General features: G+C 33.5%; 1 protein-coding gene across 1 annotated transcript in view; it reads right to left on the bottom strand.

Annotated features, from left to right (window-relative positions):
• LOC108074550 (uncharacterized) overlaps nucleotides 1-22,927 on the bottom strand; it is a 41,781-nt gene that overhangs the window by 1,543 nt on the left and 17,311 nt on the right. Inside the window, exon 2 of the mRNA XM_041777383.2 lies at nucleotides 56-189. Within this exon, the coding sequence (XP_041633317.1) occupies nucleotides 56-189 (134 nt within the window). The remainder of the gene's footprint in view (nucleotides 1-55; nucleotides 190-22,927) is intronic.

The following is a 22,927-nucleotide window of genomic DNA, read 5'->3' as shown; positions in this document are numbered from 1 at the left end:
ATTGAATTGGATTAAACAAATGGATATTATTCATGGTATTAATGGCTTGACCCACCTGTTTGGTTTGTTCACAGTCCCGAATGCAAAATACTTCTGGGTATTTCAAAAGCTGCTTAAATACTTCTGATTTAACAAGCCCTACTTGTTGACCCTCAACCACAAATGGACGTATGTCGCTCTTCTGGAGACCTGGGTTGCAACATAAAGATTAGATAAGCTACGAATTTTTAAAAGAAAAAAGAACTTGCCAAATGGCATGGTTTCAAAGGCAATTTCAATTTCATGAGCACATTCAAATAACTTAAAAAATTTTTAAATCTAAAAAAGTAATAACATGTCAGTATATATAATTATAAAAATTATAAATTAACATTTTCATTAGATATACCTATTTAGTTAACATTTACATTTACCAATTCCATTATAGCTTTTTCATATGCCTGCTATAAGAATTTAAATATTGTCAACAAAATAAAATATCTAAAGATTGAATCGCAGACACAAAGATAAGAAAATCGCTTGTTGATACAGAATAAAAATCAAAACAGGAACTATTAAGAGACCAAATGTTGAATATGGAAAATATTTACATTAAAACCGCGCGCGCGCATAATGACAAATGAAAAATTCGTCGTCCCTGGACAGGAGACAAATAAGATAAGCCTGGTAAATAGTCTTAGTAGTTATCGGATCGGTCGCGGCCCGATCTTATCGCATTGGTAAACCTTAGGGCCTTCAGCAACTCTTTATATAAAGTGGTTGGCTTTAGGGCCTCTACAACTTTTCTCTTTACCTGGTAAACCTTAGGGCTCCACAAACTATTCTCACCTTGGTAGACCTTAGGGCTTCCACAAACTGGTAGACCTTAGAGCCTCCGCAACTCTTCTCATTTTGGTAGACTTTAGGACCTCCGCAGTTCTTCCCATTCTTCGTAGACCTTAGGGTCTCCATAACTCTTCTCATTACTTGGCAGACCTAAGGTTTCTACAAACTGGTAAACCCTTAGAACCTCCACAACCTCTTCTCACTTTGGTAAACACTATGGCCACAAACCGTTCTCATTAACTGGTAGACTTTAGGGCCTCCACTAAACTTTTCTAACCTTGGAAGACCTCGGGGCCTCCAAAAACGTGTTCACAGACACCGACGTATTAGAGACAGGTCAGCTATACCCTGAACCCTAAATTATTCTGAAGTTGTAACATTTAAGCAAATAAAAATTAAGATACTTTTTTTCGGCATACTTCATTAGCGTTAGTCTGAATCTCTTTCAGGAACCACACCTGAACCCAAATAAATATCTGAGATAAATCCTGGCCATCCCTTGAACAACGACAGATACTCACAAATTAACTGGATTGAGAAATAAATCGGGAATTTGGGGGATCAATATTTCACAAGGAGTATACTGGAGTAACAGATTAAAAATGTTCAGGTCAGGAGCTTCCGTGCCCCCCGCGTCCCTGAAGCTCTCCCACTTCTCCAAAGGTCCTCCGCTTGCGCTCCCACTCTCAAAGCTGATGCTTCGGCTCTGGCCGATCTTCGCGTCGCTAGGCGAAGTTCGGCCGCTCGAGGACTCCAATTTTATCTCCGTTCTCCCGCTCCCGCTATTTAGTTAGTGATATTACTGAAGCCAAATAAAACAGACGTGAAGTCTACCCATTTATATTTATGAAAATACCCCGAAGCCCACAGCTATCTTATTTTCTGGAGGTTTCTTTTCGACTGCGTCGCGGAAGTTACTGTTGTTTTTTGATCGTAGTTTTTGGTGCTCAATTGCTCAGTGGAAAAACTCCAAGAAGAAAGAACTTCCCCAGCCCAACATTTGTTTTTTTTTTTTTTGTGTTTTTTTGTCGGGGTAGGAGGTGCACTTTAATAATAAATAAGGATATATGGTATAGTACGTATAACAGAAAGGTGCATACAATGTATGGAAGCATAAAAGCCTGAGATAATGTAACAAATAAGATACAGTTTGCAATGTATATTTTAACGAATATGAACCCAATGGAATCAACATTGGAAGCGGCTCAACGTTAATTAGACTTTACACCAGACTAGAGTCAAAGAGGTAATGTTGAAATTTAGTATTTTACAGTATCTAAACTCCGAAACCGTAGCCAAAGAATTAGTGAGAGGGTTTTGAGGGGGCGATTGCTGGGACTACTAAGCTGTGAATAAACAAGCGGGGGATCCATTAAATAGAAACCGATACCATTCAAATAAAAACAATTTTGCATAACCAGCGAGTGACTTGTGCCGGAATTGTAGTGACGCTTGTTTAGCACTTCTAAGAAATTGCTTTTCACTTTCCTCTTGCACACACTATGCCGACCACATACCATCCCAAACCACCTCATTCAGGATGTAACTCGGACCGTGTGTGGCATACAGGGCCAACTCTGAAAGCTGCATACCAGGAGTAAATGAAAGAAAGTGGGACAAAATTCTATGGCGTCAGAGCCAGGTTTATATATCCTATATGCGGTCGGAGATGTCTCCTTCTGCCTGTAACATACATGGTTACCGATTAAAATATATATACAGGTAGAGAATCAGTCATGATTAGAAAGAAGTAGACCACTGCCCATGATAAACAGCAATAGGGCAGTCCAGCAGCGTAAACTTAGTTGAAAGATTAAGCCAGGTGATCCTGGTTCACTGATCTGACGGAAATAAGTTCTAATAAGGCACACAAATTTGTCTATGCAACTGATTGAAAACACTGCTAGTCCCGGAAATAAGGAATCTAGACAATCAACACGGTATTACACAAAACAATCCAATTCTTTATTACGTAACCTAATCTAAAGCTGGAGACCGTGATGTGGTAAGAGGCAGGGTTTCCTTACAACGTTTCAAAAATGCCCAAAAACAGATTTGTCTGTCACATAATGTGTGGAAAAGAAGTGTTGTCGTTGATGGCACTTCTAGGGGATTGGACAGAGAATGTCTTAGCCAGTCGTCCATTCGTGAGACTGAATGAATTGTCGGGACCAATTGAAAGAACTGGTAGAAGAGAAAAAAAAAAGTGAGGTAATAGAGATAGCGGAGGACTCTGCTTCATTAGAAAGACAAACCCATACATTACACAACCATTTAAGGGTCCATTTTTTGATAGTTATGTGTCTAGAATATCATACTAAAACGGCAAATCGAAATCGGCCGACTTAAGAGGGGATATACATGTAAGCGGTCAAAATTTGGTCATTTTTCGTGAATTTTTTTTTATAAGAAATAGTCAAGCAATCGTCGTGAAACTTTGGATATAGTTAAAAGAAGAATCAGAGATGAAAAAAAAAATTAGTTATAAACAATATTTTACAAAATGGCGGACTTATGGAACATATGCCGTAGCGCCTCGAGCTTTGAGTTGCCGTGCTATGGACACGATAAAGCTCGTAATTCCTGTCCGAAATCCGTAAACTAAATTTAGTTGTATTCATTACACCTTTATCTTCTATTTGAACCTAAAAAACCAAAAAGAAATCAAGACAAAAAAAAATAATTTTTGATTTGAAGGAAAAAATGCCATTTTCAGGTGATCAGTTTTCACTTCCCACCCTCTTAAAAAATAGTAATACTCAGTTTTATAACAACCATGTAGGTTCAAATAGAAGATAATTTCATGCTAATCATAATAATTTTTGATTCATTCCGATATGTTACATAGTTTTTGTGAATAGTGTCCAGAACATAGGTAGAAATGCAAAAATTAGAAGCTAAGAAAAAGACGTTTAAAGTTTTTGATGCGCCCACGTTAACACTTGTGAACCTTGCGTGCATACTTGATTTGAGGCACTTAGAGCTGGAATTCGATAATGAAACTTACACACTATATTCTTTAAATAAGAAACAATTTTTTAAACCAAAAAAAAAAATTTGCCCAAAAAATTTTGGTTTACATGTATATCCCCCCTTAAAGGAGGTATAGAGCAAACATCAAATTTTAAAAGCGTTGTCTGGAAAACTACATTTTTCGAGCTGTCAGTCGAGCTTAATGTTTTTTTTTTAAATACTCGTAATGAAAGTGTCCATGGAATAGACTAGAATTACATTGATAAGTTATACATTGAATTTTTAATCGAAGTGAAGAAAATTTTCACGAAAAACAAAAAATTAATTTTGAATCGCCGCCATTTTTATACCCTTGCAGGGTATTAAAATTTCAGTCAGAAGTTTGCAACGCAGTGAAGGAGACGTTTCCGACCCTATAAAGTATATATATTCTTGATCAGCATCAACAGCCGAGTCGATCTAGCCATGTCCGTCTGTCTGTCTGTCCGTCTGTCTGTTTCTACGCAAACTATTCCCTCAGTTTTAAAGCTATCTGAATGAAACTTTGCGTATAGTCTTCTATATACTCTCACTGCTATAAATGTCGGAACGGGCGGGATCGGACGACTATATCATATAGCTCCCATACAAATGATTGATACATTTTTAGAAAAAAAATTATAACTTGGCTGTTTTTTAATATTTTTGCATCATTAAGATATAGCCATTTTATATTATTCTAGAATTTTGGTTAAAATTGTATGAAAATCGGACGACTATATCTTATAGCTGCCATAGGAACGATCAGGAAATTAATAGGAAGAAAAATTTTTATTTCGGTGCTTTCCAACGTATTTTCATCTACTCTAGGATATGACCTTTTTTTTATTATTTTAGAATTTTGGTATAAAATTCATAAAAATCGGACAACTATAGATGTAAAGAAAATGTAAAGCTGTGAATGTAAAACTGTAACAGTCAAACTGAGGGTAAAATGTAATGAAACTCTGTTTTGTGTGTGTTTTCAACATTTAAATTTATAATATAAATATCAAAACCAGAGCTTGCAAATAACTGTCGACAGTTTTTTTTCTTGTGTTCTCGTTGCGAGCACAACCGAACATGTTCATACTCCCTCGCTCTCGTTCTGAGCAAGGGAGTTTTGCTGTCTTCACTTCTGTTTTCTGTTGAACGCTTTTCGTTGAGCTCTTTTTACTTCGGCCTTTCAATGAGCAGTGCGTAAAGAGCGGGACGAGAAACGCTCGCACACAGAGAGCCAGCAAAAGACCAAGTGACCGAACAGCTCAGCGAGAACGGTCTTCACCTTTGTATGTTTATACCCTTGCAGGGTATTATAATTTCAGTCAGAAGTTTGCAACGCAGTGAAGGAGACGTTTCCGACCCTATAAAGTATATATATTCTTGATCAGCATCAACAGCCGAGTCGATCTAGCCATGTCCGTCTGTCCGTCTGTCCGTCTGTCCGTCTGTCCGTCTGTCCGTTTCTACGCAAACTAGTCCCTCAGTTTTAAAGCTATCTGAATGAAACTTTGCATATAGTCTTCTATATACTCTCACTGCTATATATGTCGGAATGGGCCGGATCGGACGACTATATCATATAGCTGCCATACAAATGTTCGATAAATTTTTGGAAAAAAAATTATAACTTGGCTGTTTTTCAATATTATTCCACCATTTTTGGGATATAGCCTTTTTTTATTATTCCAGAATTTTGGTAAAAATTTTATGAAAATCTGACCACTATATCTTATAGCTGCCATAGGAACGATCGGGAAATTAATCGAAAAAAATTATAACTTCGTTGTTTTTCAACGTATTTTATTCTACTTTGACACATGAGCTTCTGGTATTATTTCAAAATTTTGGTATAAATTTTATGAAAATCGGACGACTATATCTTATAGCTGCCATAGGAACGATAGGGAAAGTAATAGAAAAAATTATAACTTCGTTGTTTTTTAACGTATTTTCATCTACGAGATATGAGCTTTAATTATTATTATAGATATTTGGTATAAATTTTATAAAAATCGGACAACTATATCTTATAGCTGTCATAGAAGCGATCGGTAAATGTATAAAATATATAAAGCTGGGAATGTAAAACTGTAACTGTCAAACTGTAAACATAATAAGTATAGGTAAAATTTAATGAAACTCTGTTTAGTGTCTGTTTTCGGCATTATAATTTATAATATAAATATGAAAACCAATCTGCAAGGGTATACAAGCTTCGGCGTGCCGAAGTTAGCTTCCTTTCTTGTTTTTTTTTTATTTATTTATTTTTGTGAACAAGTGTCCATACAACAAAATGCTATTAAAAAGAAAAGAAAAAGTTTCAGACAATGTTGTTTTTAAATCGCAACTAAACGTTTAACGATTTGCTTGCCTATGCATGTGAATGTATACCAATACATACGCAAAAGAACCTTTTCACTGACCACGGTTCATGGAACAACAGAAACAAAACAGAAAAAATCGAGTTCGCTCTGAACGCGCGCGAGCTCATTCCAAGAACCCATGAAACGGGTGCTCTCTGAATCTTTTCGTAAAAAGTGAGAGAGAGACACTTATATGCAGACAACTAGAGACTGTCGACAGTTATTTGCAAGCTCTGATCAAAACCAATCTGCAAGGGTATAAAAAACTTCGGTGTGCCGAAGTTAGCTTCCTTTCTTGTTTTATTTTTTATTAAATTTTTATAATTCTAGTCTATTCCATAACCAATTCATACTAAACAAGAGCATCTTTGAATTTTTTATTTCAATCTATTTCTACGTCCTGCAGGACGGTCGCCAGAGGGGTTCCTTTTTTTTGCATTGGCTTACGTCGTCCTGTATCCTGCTTCAGGACATGCTCTAAAAATTTTGAAAATTTGCGCTAAATCATCTTTAAACTATGAGAAATAAACGTGCAAATTTGAACTTTCTATGTCTTTTCCCTTTGTCAAAAAAAAAATTCCTAGAGATTGCCTATTTTTTGGCACAACTAACCAGAATGGACCCTTAAAATAAAAATCTATAAATTTAAAATGTAAATGCAAATCAATAAGTATTTATTGAAAATGTTGGCCCAACTTGTCCCTCTACTTCAGTAAGGTCTTGCACACTTTGTTCTGGATACGGCAAGAGACTCGCTATAGTGCGGTATTCCGCAGAGGATCCCAAGGCGTTCAGGGCAATCCTTGAATTTTGCAGCTCCTCGAAGGTTGCTGGAGACATCCCAGCCAAATCCATGAACTTAATCTTTATGTTGCTCCATTTCTGATATAATCACGCTTTCGTCGTTCATTTTCGTAATTTTTTTTTGTTGTTTCCAATAACTCTAAACAAGCTGTCAAAAACTAACGCTATAACGTAGGTTTAACGTAGTATAAACATGTGTCTTGCGTTATTGCGTAAATTTCGATTTCGATAGGTGACTCAGGTCAGTGTAAATATACTATAAGTCAATTCGATTTAATGGGGGGGGGGTGTATGCTATTTACATTTTTTCCCCTAATTTTTTTTTTTATTATTATTATAAATGGGTAATATCTTTAAAAAAATTTTGTAATGATCATTTGGTGCTGAATGTATTTCACCTATCAATATGCCGAAGCTATTTTTTTTGATATAGCGTATTTGAACCAAATTTTAGAGTATTCAAGGCAAGGCCACTTTTCACAAAATTATTGTGGCGGAACGGCTAAAGTTAGCTTAATGAATTAAATACCATATAATAACACAACATTTGAATAATTTTTGATAAATTTTGTATTGAAAAATATTTAGAGGTAGAGGAGTTATAGGGAATCCCCGGAGTCGCCTCAAAAAAAAGTTGGTTTGCGGTGTACATCCTAACAGTCCACAGGATCATCCGATCTAAAAAAATTATACCTCATTCGTTAAAGGATAAGTGTCCCGAGGTATTCACGAAGCGTTTTTATTTTTAAAATTTTTTCCCTATCTTTTATCAAAATTTGAAGTCAAAACCCCGATTTTTGACTAAAAAATTAAGTTAATTTGTTAATTAAAAAATATAAGAAAATTAAAAATTAAAAAAAGCTCGACGTGAATACCTGTAGAATTATCTATTGAAGTTATGTTCCAAATTTCAAACTGATTGGTTCAGTAGATTTTGAGTTATCGTGTACACCGATTTTCAAAATGGCATTTTTCAGGAGAGCGCTTTGAACTTTGTAATTCTCATGCATTAAACACTAACCGACCTTCGTTCAACTCCGCATAACTTCGTCAATTTTACTATGATCGATGTAAAACTTGGACACAATATTCTTAAGATATTAAACTTTCAAAATAAAAAATAAAAAAAAAATTACGAAAAAAAAATTAAATACCTTACCCCCCCCTTAATTAATTCTACAGGTACTCACGTCGGGCTTTCTTTAACTTTTAATTTTATTATCAGGCCTTTTCTAGTTTCCACTTCCGCAAAATTTATTCAAATTCGGATTTCCCTGACCTGTTCAAGTCTTCACTTCCAAAAAACTTTTACGGATTCGTATTTCCCTCTGTTAATACGGGCATGACACTGCCGCATTAATTAGAGACTTCATTAAAGATTTGACAGCGCTATAGCGTTTTACACACGTGCGAGCAAGACGACTATATGGCGCTCTAATAAAAAGTAAAAAGTGAGAGAGAGACACTTATATGCAGACAACTAGAGACTGTCGACAGTTATTTGCAAGCTCTGATCAAAACCAATCTGCAAGGGTATAAAAAACTTCGGTGTGCCGAAGTTAGCTTCCTTTCTTGTTTTATTTTTTATTAAATTTTTATAATTCTAGTCTATTCCATAACCAATTCATACTAAACAAGAGCATCTTTGAATTTTTTATTTCAATCTATTTCTACGTCCTGCAGGACGGTCGCCAGAGGGGTTCCTTTTTTTTGCATTGGCTTACGTCGTCCTGTATCCTGCTTCAGGACATGCTCTAAAAATTTTGAAAATTTGCGCTAAATCATCTTTAAACTATGAGAAATAAACGTGCAAATTTGAACTTTCTATGTCTTTTCCCTTTGTCAAAAAAAAAATTCCTAGAGATTGCCTATTTTTTGGCACAACTAACCAGAATGGACCCTTAAAATAAAAATCTATAAATTTAAAATGTAAATGCAAATCAATAAGTATTTATTGAAAATGTTGGCCCAACTTGTCCCTCTACTTCAGTAAGGTCTTGCACACTTTGTTCTGGATACGGCAAGAGACTCGCTATAGTGCGGTATTCCGCAGAGGATCCCAAGGCGTTCAGGGCAATCCTTGAATTTTGCAGCTCCTCGAAGGTTGCTGGAGACATCCCAGCCAAATCCATGAACTTAATCTTTATGTTGCTCCATTTCTGATATAATCACGCTTTCGTCGTTCATTTTCGTAATTTTTTTTTGTTGTTTCCAATAACTCTAAACAAGCTGTCAAAAACTAACGCTATAACGTAGGTTTAACGTAGTATAAACATGTGTCTTGCGTTATTGCGTAAATTTCGATTTCGATAGGTGACTCAGGTCAGTGTAAATATACTATAAGTCAATTCGATTTAATGGGGGGGGGGGGGGTATGCTATTTACATTTTTTCCCCTAATTTTTTTTTTTTATTATTATTATAAATGGGTAATATCTTTAAAAAAATTTTGTAATGATCATTTGGTGCTGAATGTATTTCACCTATCAATATGCCGAAGCTATTTTTTTTGATATAGCGTATTTGAACCAAATTTTAGAGTATTCAAGGCAAGGCCACTTTTCACAAAATTATTGTGGCGGAACGGCTAAAGTTAGCTTAATGAATTAAATACCATATAATAACACAACATTTGAATAATTTTTGATAAATTTTGTATTGAAAAATATTTAGAGGTAGAGGAGTTATAGGGAATCCCCGGAGTCGCCTCAAAAAAAAGTTGGTTTGCGGTGTACATCCTAACAGTCCACAGGATCATCCGATCTAAAAAAATTATACCTCATTCGTTAAAGGATAAGTGTCCCGAGGTATTCACGAAGCGTTTTTATTTTTAAAATTTTTTCCCTATCTTTTATCAAAATTTGAAGTCAAAACCCCGATTTTTGACTAAAAAATTAAGTTAATTTGTTAATTAAAAAATATAAGAAAATTAAAAATTAAAAAAAGCTCGACGTGAATACCTGTAGAATTATCTATTGAAGTTATGTTCCAAATTTCAAACTGATTGGTTCAGTAGATTTTGAGTTATCGTGTACACCGATTTTCAAAATGGCATTTTTCAGGAGAGCGCTTTGAACTTTGTAATTCTCATGCATTAAACACTAACCGACCTTCGTTCAACTCCGCATAACTTCGTCAATTTTACTATGATCGATGTAAAACTTGGACACAATATTCTTAAGATATTAAACTTTCAAAATAAAAAATAAAAAAAAAATTACGAAAAAAAAATTAAATACCTTACCCCCCCCTTAATTAATTCTACAGGTACTCACGTCGGGCTTTCTTTAACTTTTAATTTTATTATCAGGCCTTTTCTAGTTTCCACTTCCGCAAAATTTATTCAAATTCGGATTTCCCTGACCTGTTCAAGTCTTCACTTCCAAAAAACTTTTACGGATTCGTATTTCCCTCTGTTAATACGGGCATGACACTGCCGCATTAATTAGAGACTTCATTAAAGATTTGACAGCGCTATAGCGTTTTACACACGTGCGAGCAAGACGACTATATGGCGCTCTAATGCATTAGAATAATGCATTAGCTACTTCATTGCCGCGAGAATCGATAGATCTACATAAAAATACTAGATACTCGATAACAAAATACGGGTTTAATGAAGAAAATTGTAATTGAAAAATGTATTAGCCAGCTCATTGACAGTATGGTCTCACAATGAGAAGTTTATTTTTACATCATTTCGCTGGTTTTTGAACTCAAAATATATTAGAAAATTAGCAAAAATAATATGTTTTGCGGTGGCAAGGTTCTTGCGCTGTAAAATTAATTGCATTATTTTTTTTTTGTAATAATTAAAAAAATTTTAAGCATTATAGGTTAAAAACATAAATTTAAAGGATTATGCATTTATTTATGCAAGAATACTTCGACGAGGAATTCAGAAATTCATAGTAATACGCCGCGAATGGCGGCCGTTCTTTTTGTTTACCTTTTACGGTCGGTGTGACCGTAGTCGTATTACCAAAATAATCCAAGAAAATGACACATATAGTGGACTCTTTCAAGGTTCTAATGAAGTAGCTAATTAATGAAAATTGCATTACAGTATCATATGGGCATAAGGGGGGATATACATGTAAACGGTCAAAATTTAGGCATTTTTCGTGAAGCGTTTAATGCAGGAAATAGTCAAGTAATCTTCGTGAAACTTTGGTGTAGTTAAAAGTACAATCGCAGATGATAAAATAATTTTGTTATGAACAATCAATATTTTACAAAATGGCGGACCTATGGAAAATATGCCGCAGCGCCTCGAGCTTTGAGTTTCCCGGCTATGGACATGATAGAGCGCGTAATTTGTGACGGAAATCCTCAAACACAAATTTTTTTTGTATTCATTACACCCTTACCTTCTATTTGAACTTAAAAAACCAAAAAGAAATTATGACAATACAAGAAAGGAAGCACCCCGAAGTTGCAATTTGCAATTGAATCATAAATAAAAGTTGAATATGCATACCATATAAAATTTTGGTTTTGACAAAATTAAAAAAGAACGTTTAATTGTATAGGAAATATATATATTTTAGATTTAAATATCTAATACAATAAACGTTATAAAGCTGAAAACACAAAAAACAGAGTTTCATTTCATTTTTCCTATACTTATTATGTTTACAGTTTTACAGTTACAGTTTTACATTCCCAGCTTAAAATTTTCTCTACATCTAGTGATCGCTTCTATGATTTTCATAAAACTTATAATAAAATTCTTAAATAATAAATAAAGCTCATATCTCAGAGTAGGTGAAAATACGTTGAAAAACAACGAAGTTATAATTTTTTTCTCTTAATTTCCCGATCGTTCCTAGGACAGCTATAAGACATAGTCGTCTGATTTTCATAAAATTAAAACCAAATTTCTTAAATAATACAAAATTGCCATATCTCAAAAATGAAAATATTTTGAAAAAAAGCCAAGTTATAATTTAGTTTATAAAAATTTTTCGAACATTTTTACGGCCCGTTCCGACGTAAGAGTATTCAGAAGCGACATGCAAAGTTTCATTCAGATAGCTTTAAGAGTTTATATACAGTTGTACCGCGCAAAAATGCAATTTGGTCGATTTTTTTTTGACATCATAAAAAATATTTATTAAAAATGTTTTGCCGACGTTGTTTAGTACATGTTTCTGGGTACTTTATAAAATTGTTTTATAAAAAAATATTCAATATTTAAAATGGTTATGGCCGAATTCCAAGATCGTCTTTTTTTTCGATGGTGACTTGCGGTGGACATCATATCCCGAGAACGGTTCATCCGAAATCAAAAATTAAAAAAAATGTCGTTAGTATATTGTATTGCCTAGTCCTCTAGACCATGGATTTGTAAAAATTTTGATTTAAAAAAAATGGCGACGGTTTTAACAAAAAATGTACTTTTTCAAGGTATAAGATTTTCGATTTTTATGCTCTAAAAAAAAAAATTTTCAAAAAAAATTCATTAGAGGACTAGCTATTTTTATAATAAATACGTGGTCAAAATTTGGTGTTGATAGGATTAATAGTTTTTTAGTAATCGTGTCCACCGCAAAGGTAATTTCGAAAAAACAAGGTTCTGAGATAATCGCGTTTAAAGTTTCAAGTTTGTTCAAGCCGATGTGCAGGTCGTGCACTAGAAATAGCTACAACTTCGGTTCTAATGCTCCGATCGTCATGAATTTTTGTGAGAATATTCTCAACATTATATACTTGAAGAATATGCAATAAAAAAAGTCGGTTTTTTTATCATCACAACTGTATATAACCCCTTAATACAGAGGGACTACATTGCGTAGAAACGGACAGACGGAAGAACAGACGGACGGAGGGACAGACGGACATGGCTAGATCTACTCGGCTGTTGATGTTGATCAAGAATACATATGCTTTATAGGGTCTGAAATGTCTCCTTCACTGCGTTGCAAACTTCTGACTGAAATTATACTACCCTGCAAGGGTATACAAATTAAATTTAGATTTGAAGGAAAAAATGCTATTTTTAGGGAATTAGACTTCACTTCACACCCTCTTAAAAAATAGTAGGAATGTCGGAAATATATAAAAATATCAATATATCGATATTTTTTTTCTTAGGTTAGTTGGGCCAAAAAATAGGCCATTTTCAAAAATTTGTTGAGGACAAAGGAAAAGAGATAGAAAGTTCAAACTTGTCACACATATTTATCATACTTTAGAGATGATTTAGCAAAAAAGGAACCCCTCTGGCGACCATCCTGCAGGACGTAAAAATCGACTGAAACAAAAAATTCAAAAATGTTCTTGTTTAGTATGAATGTGGTTATGGAATAGGCAACTTTATTTAAAAATTGAATAAAAAATAAGAATATGGTGGGGCCTCAAAATTTTTTTGTCGTTTTTTTGAAAAATTTCTTCACTTTTTTGTTGATTAAAAATCCAATGTTTAAGCTATCAATATAATTGTAGCCTAGTCCATGGACACGTTAATTAGGCGTATTAAAAAAAAAAAATCATTAAGATTCGTTAAAAATTGACTAATATTTTGGTCGCCTGCCCGAAAAATGTAGTTTTGCAGAAAACGCGTTTAAAGTTTTATGTTTGCTCAGTAGCTGCTTTGAGTCGGCCGGTTCGGATTCGATTTGTTCTTTTAGTATGATATTTTACACATTTAAAGCTATCGAAAAATGCAAAAAAAAAAAAATTCGATTTTTTTTCAACTAACCATAATGGACCCTTAAACAAAAATATTATTATCGCGATATTTTTTGGGCAAACATAGGCGATATTTATTTTTTTCTTTAGATGATATTTCCGATATTTTATGTTTGGTCACTCTTAAGCCAGAAAGTGAAAAACACGGATGTACATAAATAGAGTTCGGCAAAAGATTTCTATACAGAGATAAAATCAACTTTAGCAAAATGCAAATTGTGCCTAAAAGTTAAAAAAACTAGTGGAAACTCTAGTAATCACATTAGTGATTCCTATGATTTCTGTAATTAATACAAAATTAAAAGATGCTAATATGGTTACCGCTGAGGGCACCCTGACAAAAGATATCCTTCTAAAAATATCAGAAAAGCGATTGAGTGGTTTCCTGCAGAATAACATACTGATGAAAGCTACTATGCTTGATATCCTCGTTTAAAAAAAATGTACTTCGATATGTCTCTTCACGTGAAAAATGTCACCGATGAAATCATTAAGCAGATGGTCTGAACGAGAAATCGATTTCGGAGAAGAGTATATGGTCGCATTAAGCATACAGGAAAGTTTTTTAGATCTGCACAACAGGACTATAGAACTCCCAAACTCTGTAGTAAAGAGTTCCGAAAGAAAGGAAATGTAGCTTTTCTTTAGTATGCCAATTCGTAGTTAGGAGACAAACCCTATGGAATTCTGGATCTCAACTATGTCAACTATGCCCATGCTAGCGAAGGTGGCATTAAGTTGCCTGATAACGCCTGGTATTTCGGTTTCATCTGAACGGTTGGCTTCTGCCATAAAGTGTGTTGTTTGTGACTCCCGAAGTCGTATGACAGACCAGCATGTAAACGAACGAGTTTTTCTAAAATCTTTAAATACAGATTTGTTTTACAATTAATAATTAAAAAGTACAAATGTATTCCATTTATTAATTTATTAATATAAGTCATATCTATCATTGTAAAATAAATATGTATTAAATAAAACAACTTAATGGTCTATACCATATCCTTCATAATTTTGTTATTATATTTCTATACCGAGAATCTTAAATAAGAGTTGCTTGAGAGTGGGTATAATATTTGTTTTTTTAAGTTCGATTATTTCTATTCACTTTTTAAATAAACAAGAAAGGAAGATAACTTCGGCACGCCGAAGTTTGTGTACCCTTGCAGATATTATTGCATTACATTTTACCTATACTTATTATGTTTACAATTTGACAGTTACAGTTTTGCATTCCCAGCTTTACATTTTCTCTACATCTACCGATCGTTTATATGGCAACTATATGATATAGTTGTCTGATTTTCATGAAATTTTTACCGATAATCTGAAATAATATAACATGGCCATATCTAAAAAATTGTGCAAAAATGTTGAAAAACAGCAAAGTTATAATTTTTTTTCTAAAAATTTATCGATCATTTGTATGGGAGCTATATGATATAGTCGTCCGATCCGGCCCGTTCAGACACATATAGCAGTGAGAATATATAGAAGACCATATGCAAAGTTTCATTCAGATAGTTTTAAAACTGAGGGACTAGTTTGCGTAGAAACGGACAGACGGACGGACGGACAGACGGACATGGCTAAATCGACTCGGCTGTTGATACTGATCAAGAATATATATACTTTATAGGGTCGGAAAGGTCTCCTTCACTGCGTTGCAAACTTCTGACTGAAATTATAATACCCTGCAAGGGTATAAAAATAGTCTATTATGTCTCAAATAGCTCTTATTTACTGTTCATGGTTAATGAAATCAAAAATTATTCTGATCAGCATGAAATTATCTTCTATTTGAACCTAAATGGGGTAATAAAAATGAGTATTACTATCTCTTAGAGTTGTTGGTTAAAAAAAAAAATATCGTATTGATGATATTTGCTGTTAAAAAAATATCACATATTTTAAAATATCGTAAACAAGAAAGGAAGCTAACTTCGGCATGCCGAAGTTTGTATACCCTTGCAGATTGGTTTTGATATTTATATTATAAATTATAATGCCGAAAACAGACACTAAACAGAGTTTCATAACATTTTTTCTATATTTATTATGTTTACAGTTTGACAGTTACAGTTTTACATTCCCAGCCTTACATTTTCTCTACATCTACGGATCGCTTCTATGGCAGCTATAAGATATACAGCTGTGTTCACGGAAATAGCAGTGCCCAACGACCTGCACGTTTAAGATCGGAAAATCCTGTTACAAACACTATTTTCATAAATTTTTTTTTCATAAAAGCTTAGTATATTTAATTATTAACAATACCACAATCATTTAATTTAGGTAACATAAACCCTTTAGAAGATATAGCTAATAACAACAAAAAAGGTCTATATTATGCCGTTCATTGAAATAGCAGTGAAAAACTAAAATTCTTCATAAATTTAAAAATATCGTATAAGAAACCTATTTCTTCCTAAATTCTAATTGACTATGATCTAATATTTTGTTAAATAGCCTTTAGAAGCTATCATAGCCTCATACCTTGGTGGCAAGGAGTCCACCAAGTCTTAGCAACGCTTGAGGGGATTATGGTCTCATTCCTCCTGCACAAATCGCCAAAGATGCGGCTTAGAAGTCGGAAACTTCTCTAATACGTAGCCCTTGATGTCCCCCATAAGTTTTCGATCGAATTTATATCCGGGGACTGTGCAGGCCATGGCATTGCATCCACTTTTCCATTAAGAACCCACTCCTTGGCCACCTTGCTGGTATGATTAGGGTCACTGTACTGCTGAAATGCGCAAATTAATGGAATATTTTCCTCAGGATACGGCTGCAAGACAGTTTTTAATATTTGGACATAAACATAATGGTCTTTGATCCCACAGATCATATATACGGGACCTAAAACGTTGTATGAAAAGTATACCCAAACCATGATTTTTAGGCCATCGTGTTTTACTGTCTTCAGCGTATGGTTTGGGGGGCACTATCTATTTGGAGGTCTTGTCCTATTCCACCAAATAAAACCAGTTTGGAGTCAGTTGTCCAAAGGATATTACGCCATTTGAATACTGGCAGTTCAAGTGGCTATTGGCGAACTCGGATCTTGCCTTGATATGCCTTTAACCAAGCAGTGACATTTTCCATGGACTTCGCGAATCTAAAATTTATTCAATAAGTCCCCGGCGAATGGTCCCATGACTGATTCCCATGCAAATTCCCGCTCATATATCCCTAGAGGATGCAAAAGGACGAGCTTTGCTGAAGCGAAGTACGCGTCGAGCCTGTATAATTGTGGTTTTGCGAATCGTACCTCGGTTTTTTTGGGTTCGGTTCATATTTTATGACTTATAAACTATTTTAAAAGAACAATTTAAAAGATTTAGAGACTCTTTACATGTTTTGCTCTTCTTTCTAGGCTAAGTAATCTGATACCTTTCTCTCATGGAGCAGTAAGGTCCTCCGCCCACTAAAATAATTTTTTTTGCGTTGTAAAGGTGTATTATAGTATAAACTATAATAACGACCTTAATTAAAGTCATTTTTTACAAAATTAAAAGAAATTTCGGCACTTTTTGCGAAAGAAAATTAAAAACTGCTATTTCAGTGATCGGCCAAAACGAGCTGCATATGTGAAAAATATCAATAAAACATAAAAATAGAGCAAATCTAACGGAATTTTTTCTCGATTCTTATCTTTATGTTCCATTTTACAAAAACAATGTGCAATAGATCAGCTTGCAAAAAGGAATATGTACAAAAAAACGTTTTGAAGTTGTTCCTCTGTCGCACTGCTATTTCAGTGAACACAGCTGTAGTTTTCCGATTTTTATGAAATTTATACCAAAATTCTATAATAAGTAAAGCTCATATCTCAGAGTAGATGAAAATACGTTGAAAAACAACGAAGTTATAATTTTTTTCCCATTTCCTGATCGTTCCTATGGCAGCTATAAGATATAGTGGTCCGATTTTCATAAAATTTTTACCAAAATTCTGGAATAATACAAAAAGGCTATATCTCAAAAATGATGCAAAAATATTGAAAAACACCCAAGTTATAATTTTTTTTTTCTGAAAATTTATCGAACATTTGTATGGCAGCTATATGATATAGTCGTCCGATCCGGCCCGTTCCGACATATATAGCAGTGAGAGTATATAGAAGACTAGATGCAAAGTTTCATTCAGATAGCTTCAAAACTGAGGGACTAGTTTGCGTAGAAACGGACAGACGGACGGACGGACAGACGGACATGGCTAAATCGACTCGGCTGTTGATACTGATCAAGAATATATATACTTTATAGGGTCGGAAAGGTCTCCTTCACTGCGTTGCAAACTTCTGACTGAAATTATAATACCCTGCAAGGGTATAAAAATATCGATATATCGATTTTAAAAAATATTTTTTATGTTTATCAAAACTTGGATAAAGGTTTCCTGTTTGTGAAAATTTGAGTAAATTTTGAGCCTAAGAATATGTACACTACTGGCCGAAAAATTAAGTACATGCGTATAAGGTTAGTTTCAAGTCCTATAAAATTTATTTAACAACTTTGTTTTAAGTTTTCGTACTTATACCAGACAATAAGACTAACTGTCAATAGGATTTTACATTTCAAATTTAGGGACAGGAATCAATTATAAATATATGTATGCTAAACATAAACTAAGCAATGACAACTTTCATAAGATTTACATAATTACAATTTTACTGTAAGTTTTACATTCTCATCTTAACATTTTTCAGCAGGTATATGATACAATTTTCATAAAATTAAACTTGAAATTCTAAAATAATAATGAATTACCAAATTTCAAAGACGAAAATATATTGAAAAACAAGGAAGCAATAATTTTTTTCTAAAAATTTATTGATAGTTCCTATGACAACTATAAGATATAGTGTCCGATTTTCTTTATACCAAAAACAGAAACTCCTAAATTATACGAAATAGCAGTATCTAAAAGTTATGAAAATATGTCAAAAATTTAAAAAATTATAATTCTTTTTCTAAAAATTGTTCCATCTGTTCTATGGAAGCTATGTACATACAGTGGCGAGCACAACTGAGTGTATGTTCACGATTCTGACTTTGGCCATCAATAAAAACCAAACCACACAAGAAAATCCAAAAAAAAATGTTCTATAATTTTTCTTAATTAATTTTTAGTTATTTTAAGAAAGAAACAGCAACTTATCAAATAAATTCAAATATTTAGAATAAAAAAACGAAATAAACTCACATAAACTCAATTTTGCACGTTTTACCTACTTGAACCTTTTTTCGCTTTCCACATCTTTTATAAACTAAATTTTATGTTTTTTGTAAAAGATCTAACTCTATAATTGTTCAGTTATATTTTTGGTGGTTGTAGATCAGTTTAAAACGTGTTTTTGAAGACCGAAGCTGTATTTGGAAAAATATAATACAAATATATTCATAAAAGGCCAAAAATATCCAAAATTTTTGGATAAATTAAAAATAATGTTGTGAATCTGACAAAAAATAGCAGTTATACTCGAAAAGTGACAAAAGGACTTGGTATTTTCCAATTTCCATTCAGAAAAGTCGAAAGTTAACCCCCAAGCTGCAAGCTGCATAAACAAAAATGTCAGCAAATGGACTGCTAGAAGAGCATTGCAGGACATCGGATACATATCGAGCGTAAAAAAAAAATTAAGCCTGCGTTTTCCAATAAGAATGCAAAAGATCGTTTAAAATTAACTAAAAATCACCTAAATTCGATCATTGACGATTAAAAACAAGTTGACTAGTCTGATGAGTTAATGTTTAACCTTTTTCACAGTCATAAAAAACCGTATTGTTTGATTCCACCAGGCGATCGAACTCAAAGAAATTGGCATATTGGAAATTTACATGTCCACACATTTTTGTTTATGGTCAGACAAGCACCCTTTCGCATTAAAAGCTTATTATTTAGCATTTGGGACAATATTAGACGAGCACCTCAGTCCTTTAATAATATTTTCCGGCCAACGACTTGCAGCTTGGGGGTTAACTTTCGACTTTTCTGAATGGAAATTGGAAAATACCAAGTCCTTTTGTCACTTTTCGAGTATAACTGCTATTTTTTGTCAGATTCACAACATTATTTTTAATTTATCCAAAAATTTTGTATATTTTTGGCCTTTTATGAATATATTTGTATTATATGTTTCCAAATACAGCTTCGGTCTTCAAAAACACGTTTTAAACTGATCTACAACCACCAAAAATATAACTGAACAATTATAGAGTTAGATCTTTTACAAAAAACATAAAATTTAGTTTATAAAAGATGTGGAAAGCGAAAAAAGGTTCAAGTAGGTAAAACGTGCAAAATTGAGTTTATGTGAGTTTATTTCGTTTTTTTATTCTAAATATTTGAATTTATTTGATAAGTTGCTGTTTCTTTCTTAAAATAACTAAAAATTAATTAAGAAAAATTATAGAAAAAAAATTTTTGGATTTTCTTGTGTGGTTTGATTTTTATTGATGGCCAAAGTCAGAATCGTGAACATACACTCAGTTGTGCTCGCCACTGTATGTACATATATGATAAAATAGTCCGATTTTTATAAAATAGTAAATGAAAATCTAGAATAATATAAAATTACCGTACCTTAGGTTAGGTTAAAATATGTTAAAAACACAAAGCTATACTTTTTTTTTAATTTTTGATTGCTTCTATGGCAGCTATATAATATAGTCGTCAGATTCAGTCTGTTATTACATATATACTGCGGGTCATCAGATTAGCGCCCCCTTGGTATTCTCGTTTGAAGTGAAATATTATCAAAACTATTAAAGATTGAATTGTACAATTTTTTCCAATATAATTCGATTGATTCTCCAAATAAAATCATATACTAGAAAGCAGTTGGAATTTTTATTGATTTTTAATAAATTAGATACTAAAGTAACAGGTTTATTCGAAAGAAAAACGAAAGCACCATCTACATTAACTTAACTTTTTTCGATAAATTTCAATCAATAAAAAATTTTTTTTTGTACAAAGAAAAAGACATAGAAAGTTCAAACTTGTCACATATATTTATCATAGTTTAGAGATGATATAGCAAAAAAGGAACCCCTCTGGCGACCGTCCTGCAGGACGTTGAAATCGACTGAAACAAAAAATTCAAAGATGCTCTCTTTTAGTATGAATTGGTTATGGAATAGACTAGAATTATAAAAGTTTAATAAAAAATAAAAAAATGGCGGCGATTAAAAATTAATTTTTCGTGAAAATTTTCTTTACTTTCTTGTTGATTAAAAATTCAATGTATAACTTATCAATGTAATTCTAGTCTATTCCATGGACACTTTCATTACGAGTATTTAAAAAAAAAACATAAGATTCGTTAAAAATTGACGTAGATAGGACGGTCGCCAGCTCCAAAAATGTAGTTTTCCAGAAAACGCGTTTAAAGTTTTATGTTTGCTCTGTAGCTCCTTTAAGTCGGCCGGCTCGGAGGCTCATAACGTTTAAACTATTACGTATTTCGATTTGCCGTTTTAGTATGATATTCTAGACACTTATAACTATCAAAAAAATGCAAAAAAAATTTCTATTTCTTTTCAAACTAATCAGAATAGACCCTTAACAGTTTTATAACTAAGTTTAAACATTTTTTAAGGAAATTGAATAATGAGTTGTCCCTCTCTTGCTAACAAGGACTTGGCAAACTCGATTGGGGAGAGAGTCAAACAAGTTTTTTAGATATCCCAACGTTATTGTTGGCCAGGCCTGTTTTATACTGAAAATTACATCCTCCTTGGTAGCATATTGCATGCCACCCTCGTACACAACTAACTACCACCAGACTTTTTCTATTTTTTTCAAGTCTGGGGAGTATGGGGGCCACTTCAGGACACTGACATTTTTCTGTTGAATCTATAGTTTTATGTACCGGGCTCACGTAAGCGATCCAGATGATGCTCTTCCTTGCGTTAATCATAGAAATAATAATGATATGAACGATACGATTTTAAATTTTTTCTCCGAAGATAAGATCGTTCCCCTGCCCATATTGTATGACAAATTAAAGAATAATGTTTAATTTAACAGCAAAACAAAAATGGTTCCTGTGCTCAGCAAATTAAGAAAGAAGACTTTTTCGGCGAAAATAGAACAAAGTAAAATTAAAAATATAACGCTTAATCTCACATGTTTCATTTTACTCTTAATAAGAGATAAACCATTTATTTACATAAAGCAAAACAAATTACCAATTTAAGATCATTACAAAACAAGAAAGGAAGCTAACTTCGGCATGCCGAAGTTTATATACCCTTGCAGATTGGTTTTCATATTTATATAATAAATTATAATGCCGAAAACAGACACTAAACAGAGTTTCATAACATTTTACCTATACTTATTATGCTTACAGTTTGATAGTTATTTGCAAGACGTTGATGCACTATGTACAGTACATATCAAGTGGAACTTGCGACACCAAGCACGTGCTTGTTCTGTTAGTAATTAGTAAAACGCGAAGGACTTAAAAAAAAAAGGATGCGGGGAGACTACTACTGGCGTACTGCCGGATTGGTTGCTTGCATGCGTAAGTAGGTTAAGATTGAAGTTTTTAGTTTTGGGAGGCTATCAACGTTAGATATTATTGTGTACAAATCGTTATAATTTGCACAGAGGACTCTAAAGGGTTCATGCAGTTCAAAGGATGTTCTACAGTGGGGCAAAACTAATGGTAAAAAGGATCTAGTGTTTCTTATTGGTACGTGAAAATTTAGCTGACCGAGCAAGTCAGTACTTTCCACGTCACCACGGATTAAGTTGTATATGAATGTAATACCTAGCATGGTTCTACGATCAGATAAGGGGGGTAAGTTAATTAGTAAGAGTCTACTAGAATAAGACGGTAACCTCTGGTTTGCATCCCAGTTTAAACCGCGTAAAGCGAAAAGTAAGAAGTTCTTTTGAACCGATTCTATGCGTTTACTATGGACGCCATACTGAGGGCTCCAAACGCAGGATCCATATTCTAAGATAGGACGAACAAGTGAAGTATATAACGTTTTTGTGACATAGGGGTCATTGAATTCCTTAGACCACCGTTTAATGAAACCAAGCACGCCCCTGGCTTTATTCACCATGCACGAAATATGATCGATAAAGTCGAGTTTAGGATCCAGCCGGACACCTAAATCATCAACTATATTAATTTTTTCCAAAGAGCAGCCGTTTAGCGTATAAGTTGCAGGCTTAGGAGTGACACGGGAGAATGTCATTAGCTTGCACTTAGAGCCGTTTAAGTTT

This window comes from Drosophila kikkawai, chromosome 2R (assembly GCF_030179895.1).
Source record: "Drosophila kikkawai strain 14028-0561.14 chromosome 2R, DkikHiC1v2, whole genome shotgun sequence".
Lineage (NCBI taxonomy): Eukaryota > Metazoa > Arthropoda > Insecta > Diptera > Drosophilidae > Drosophila > Drosophila kikkawai.
Note: the sequence above shows the minus strand (reverse complement) of the source record. Positions and strands in the feature narration are given on the sequence as shown.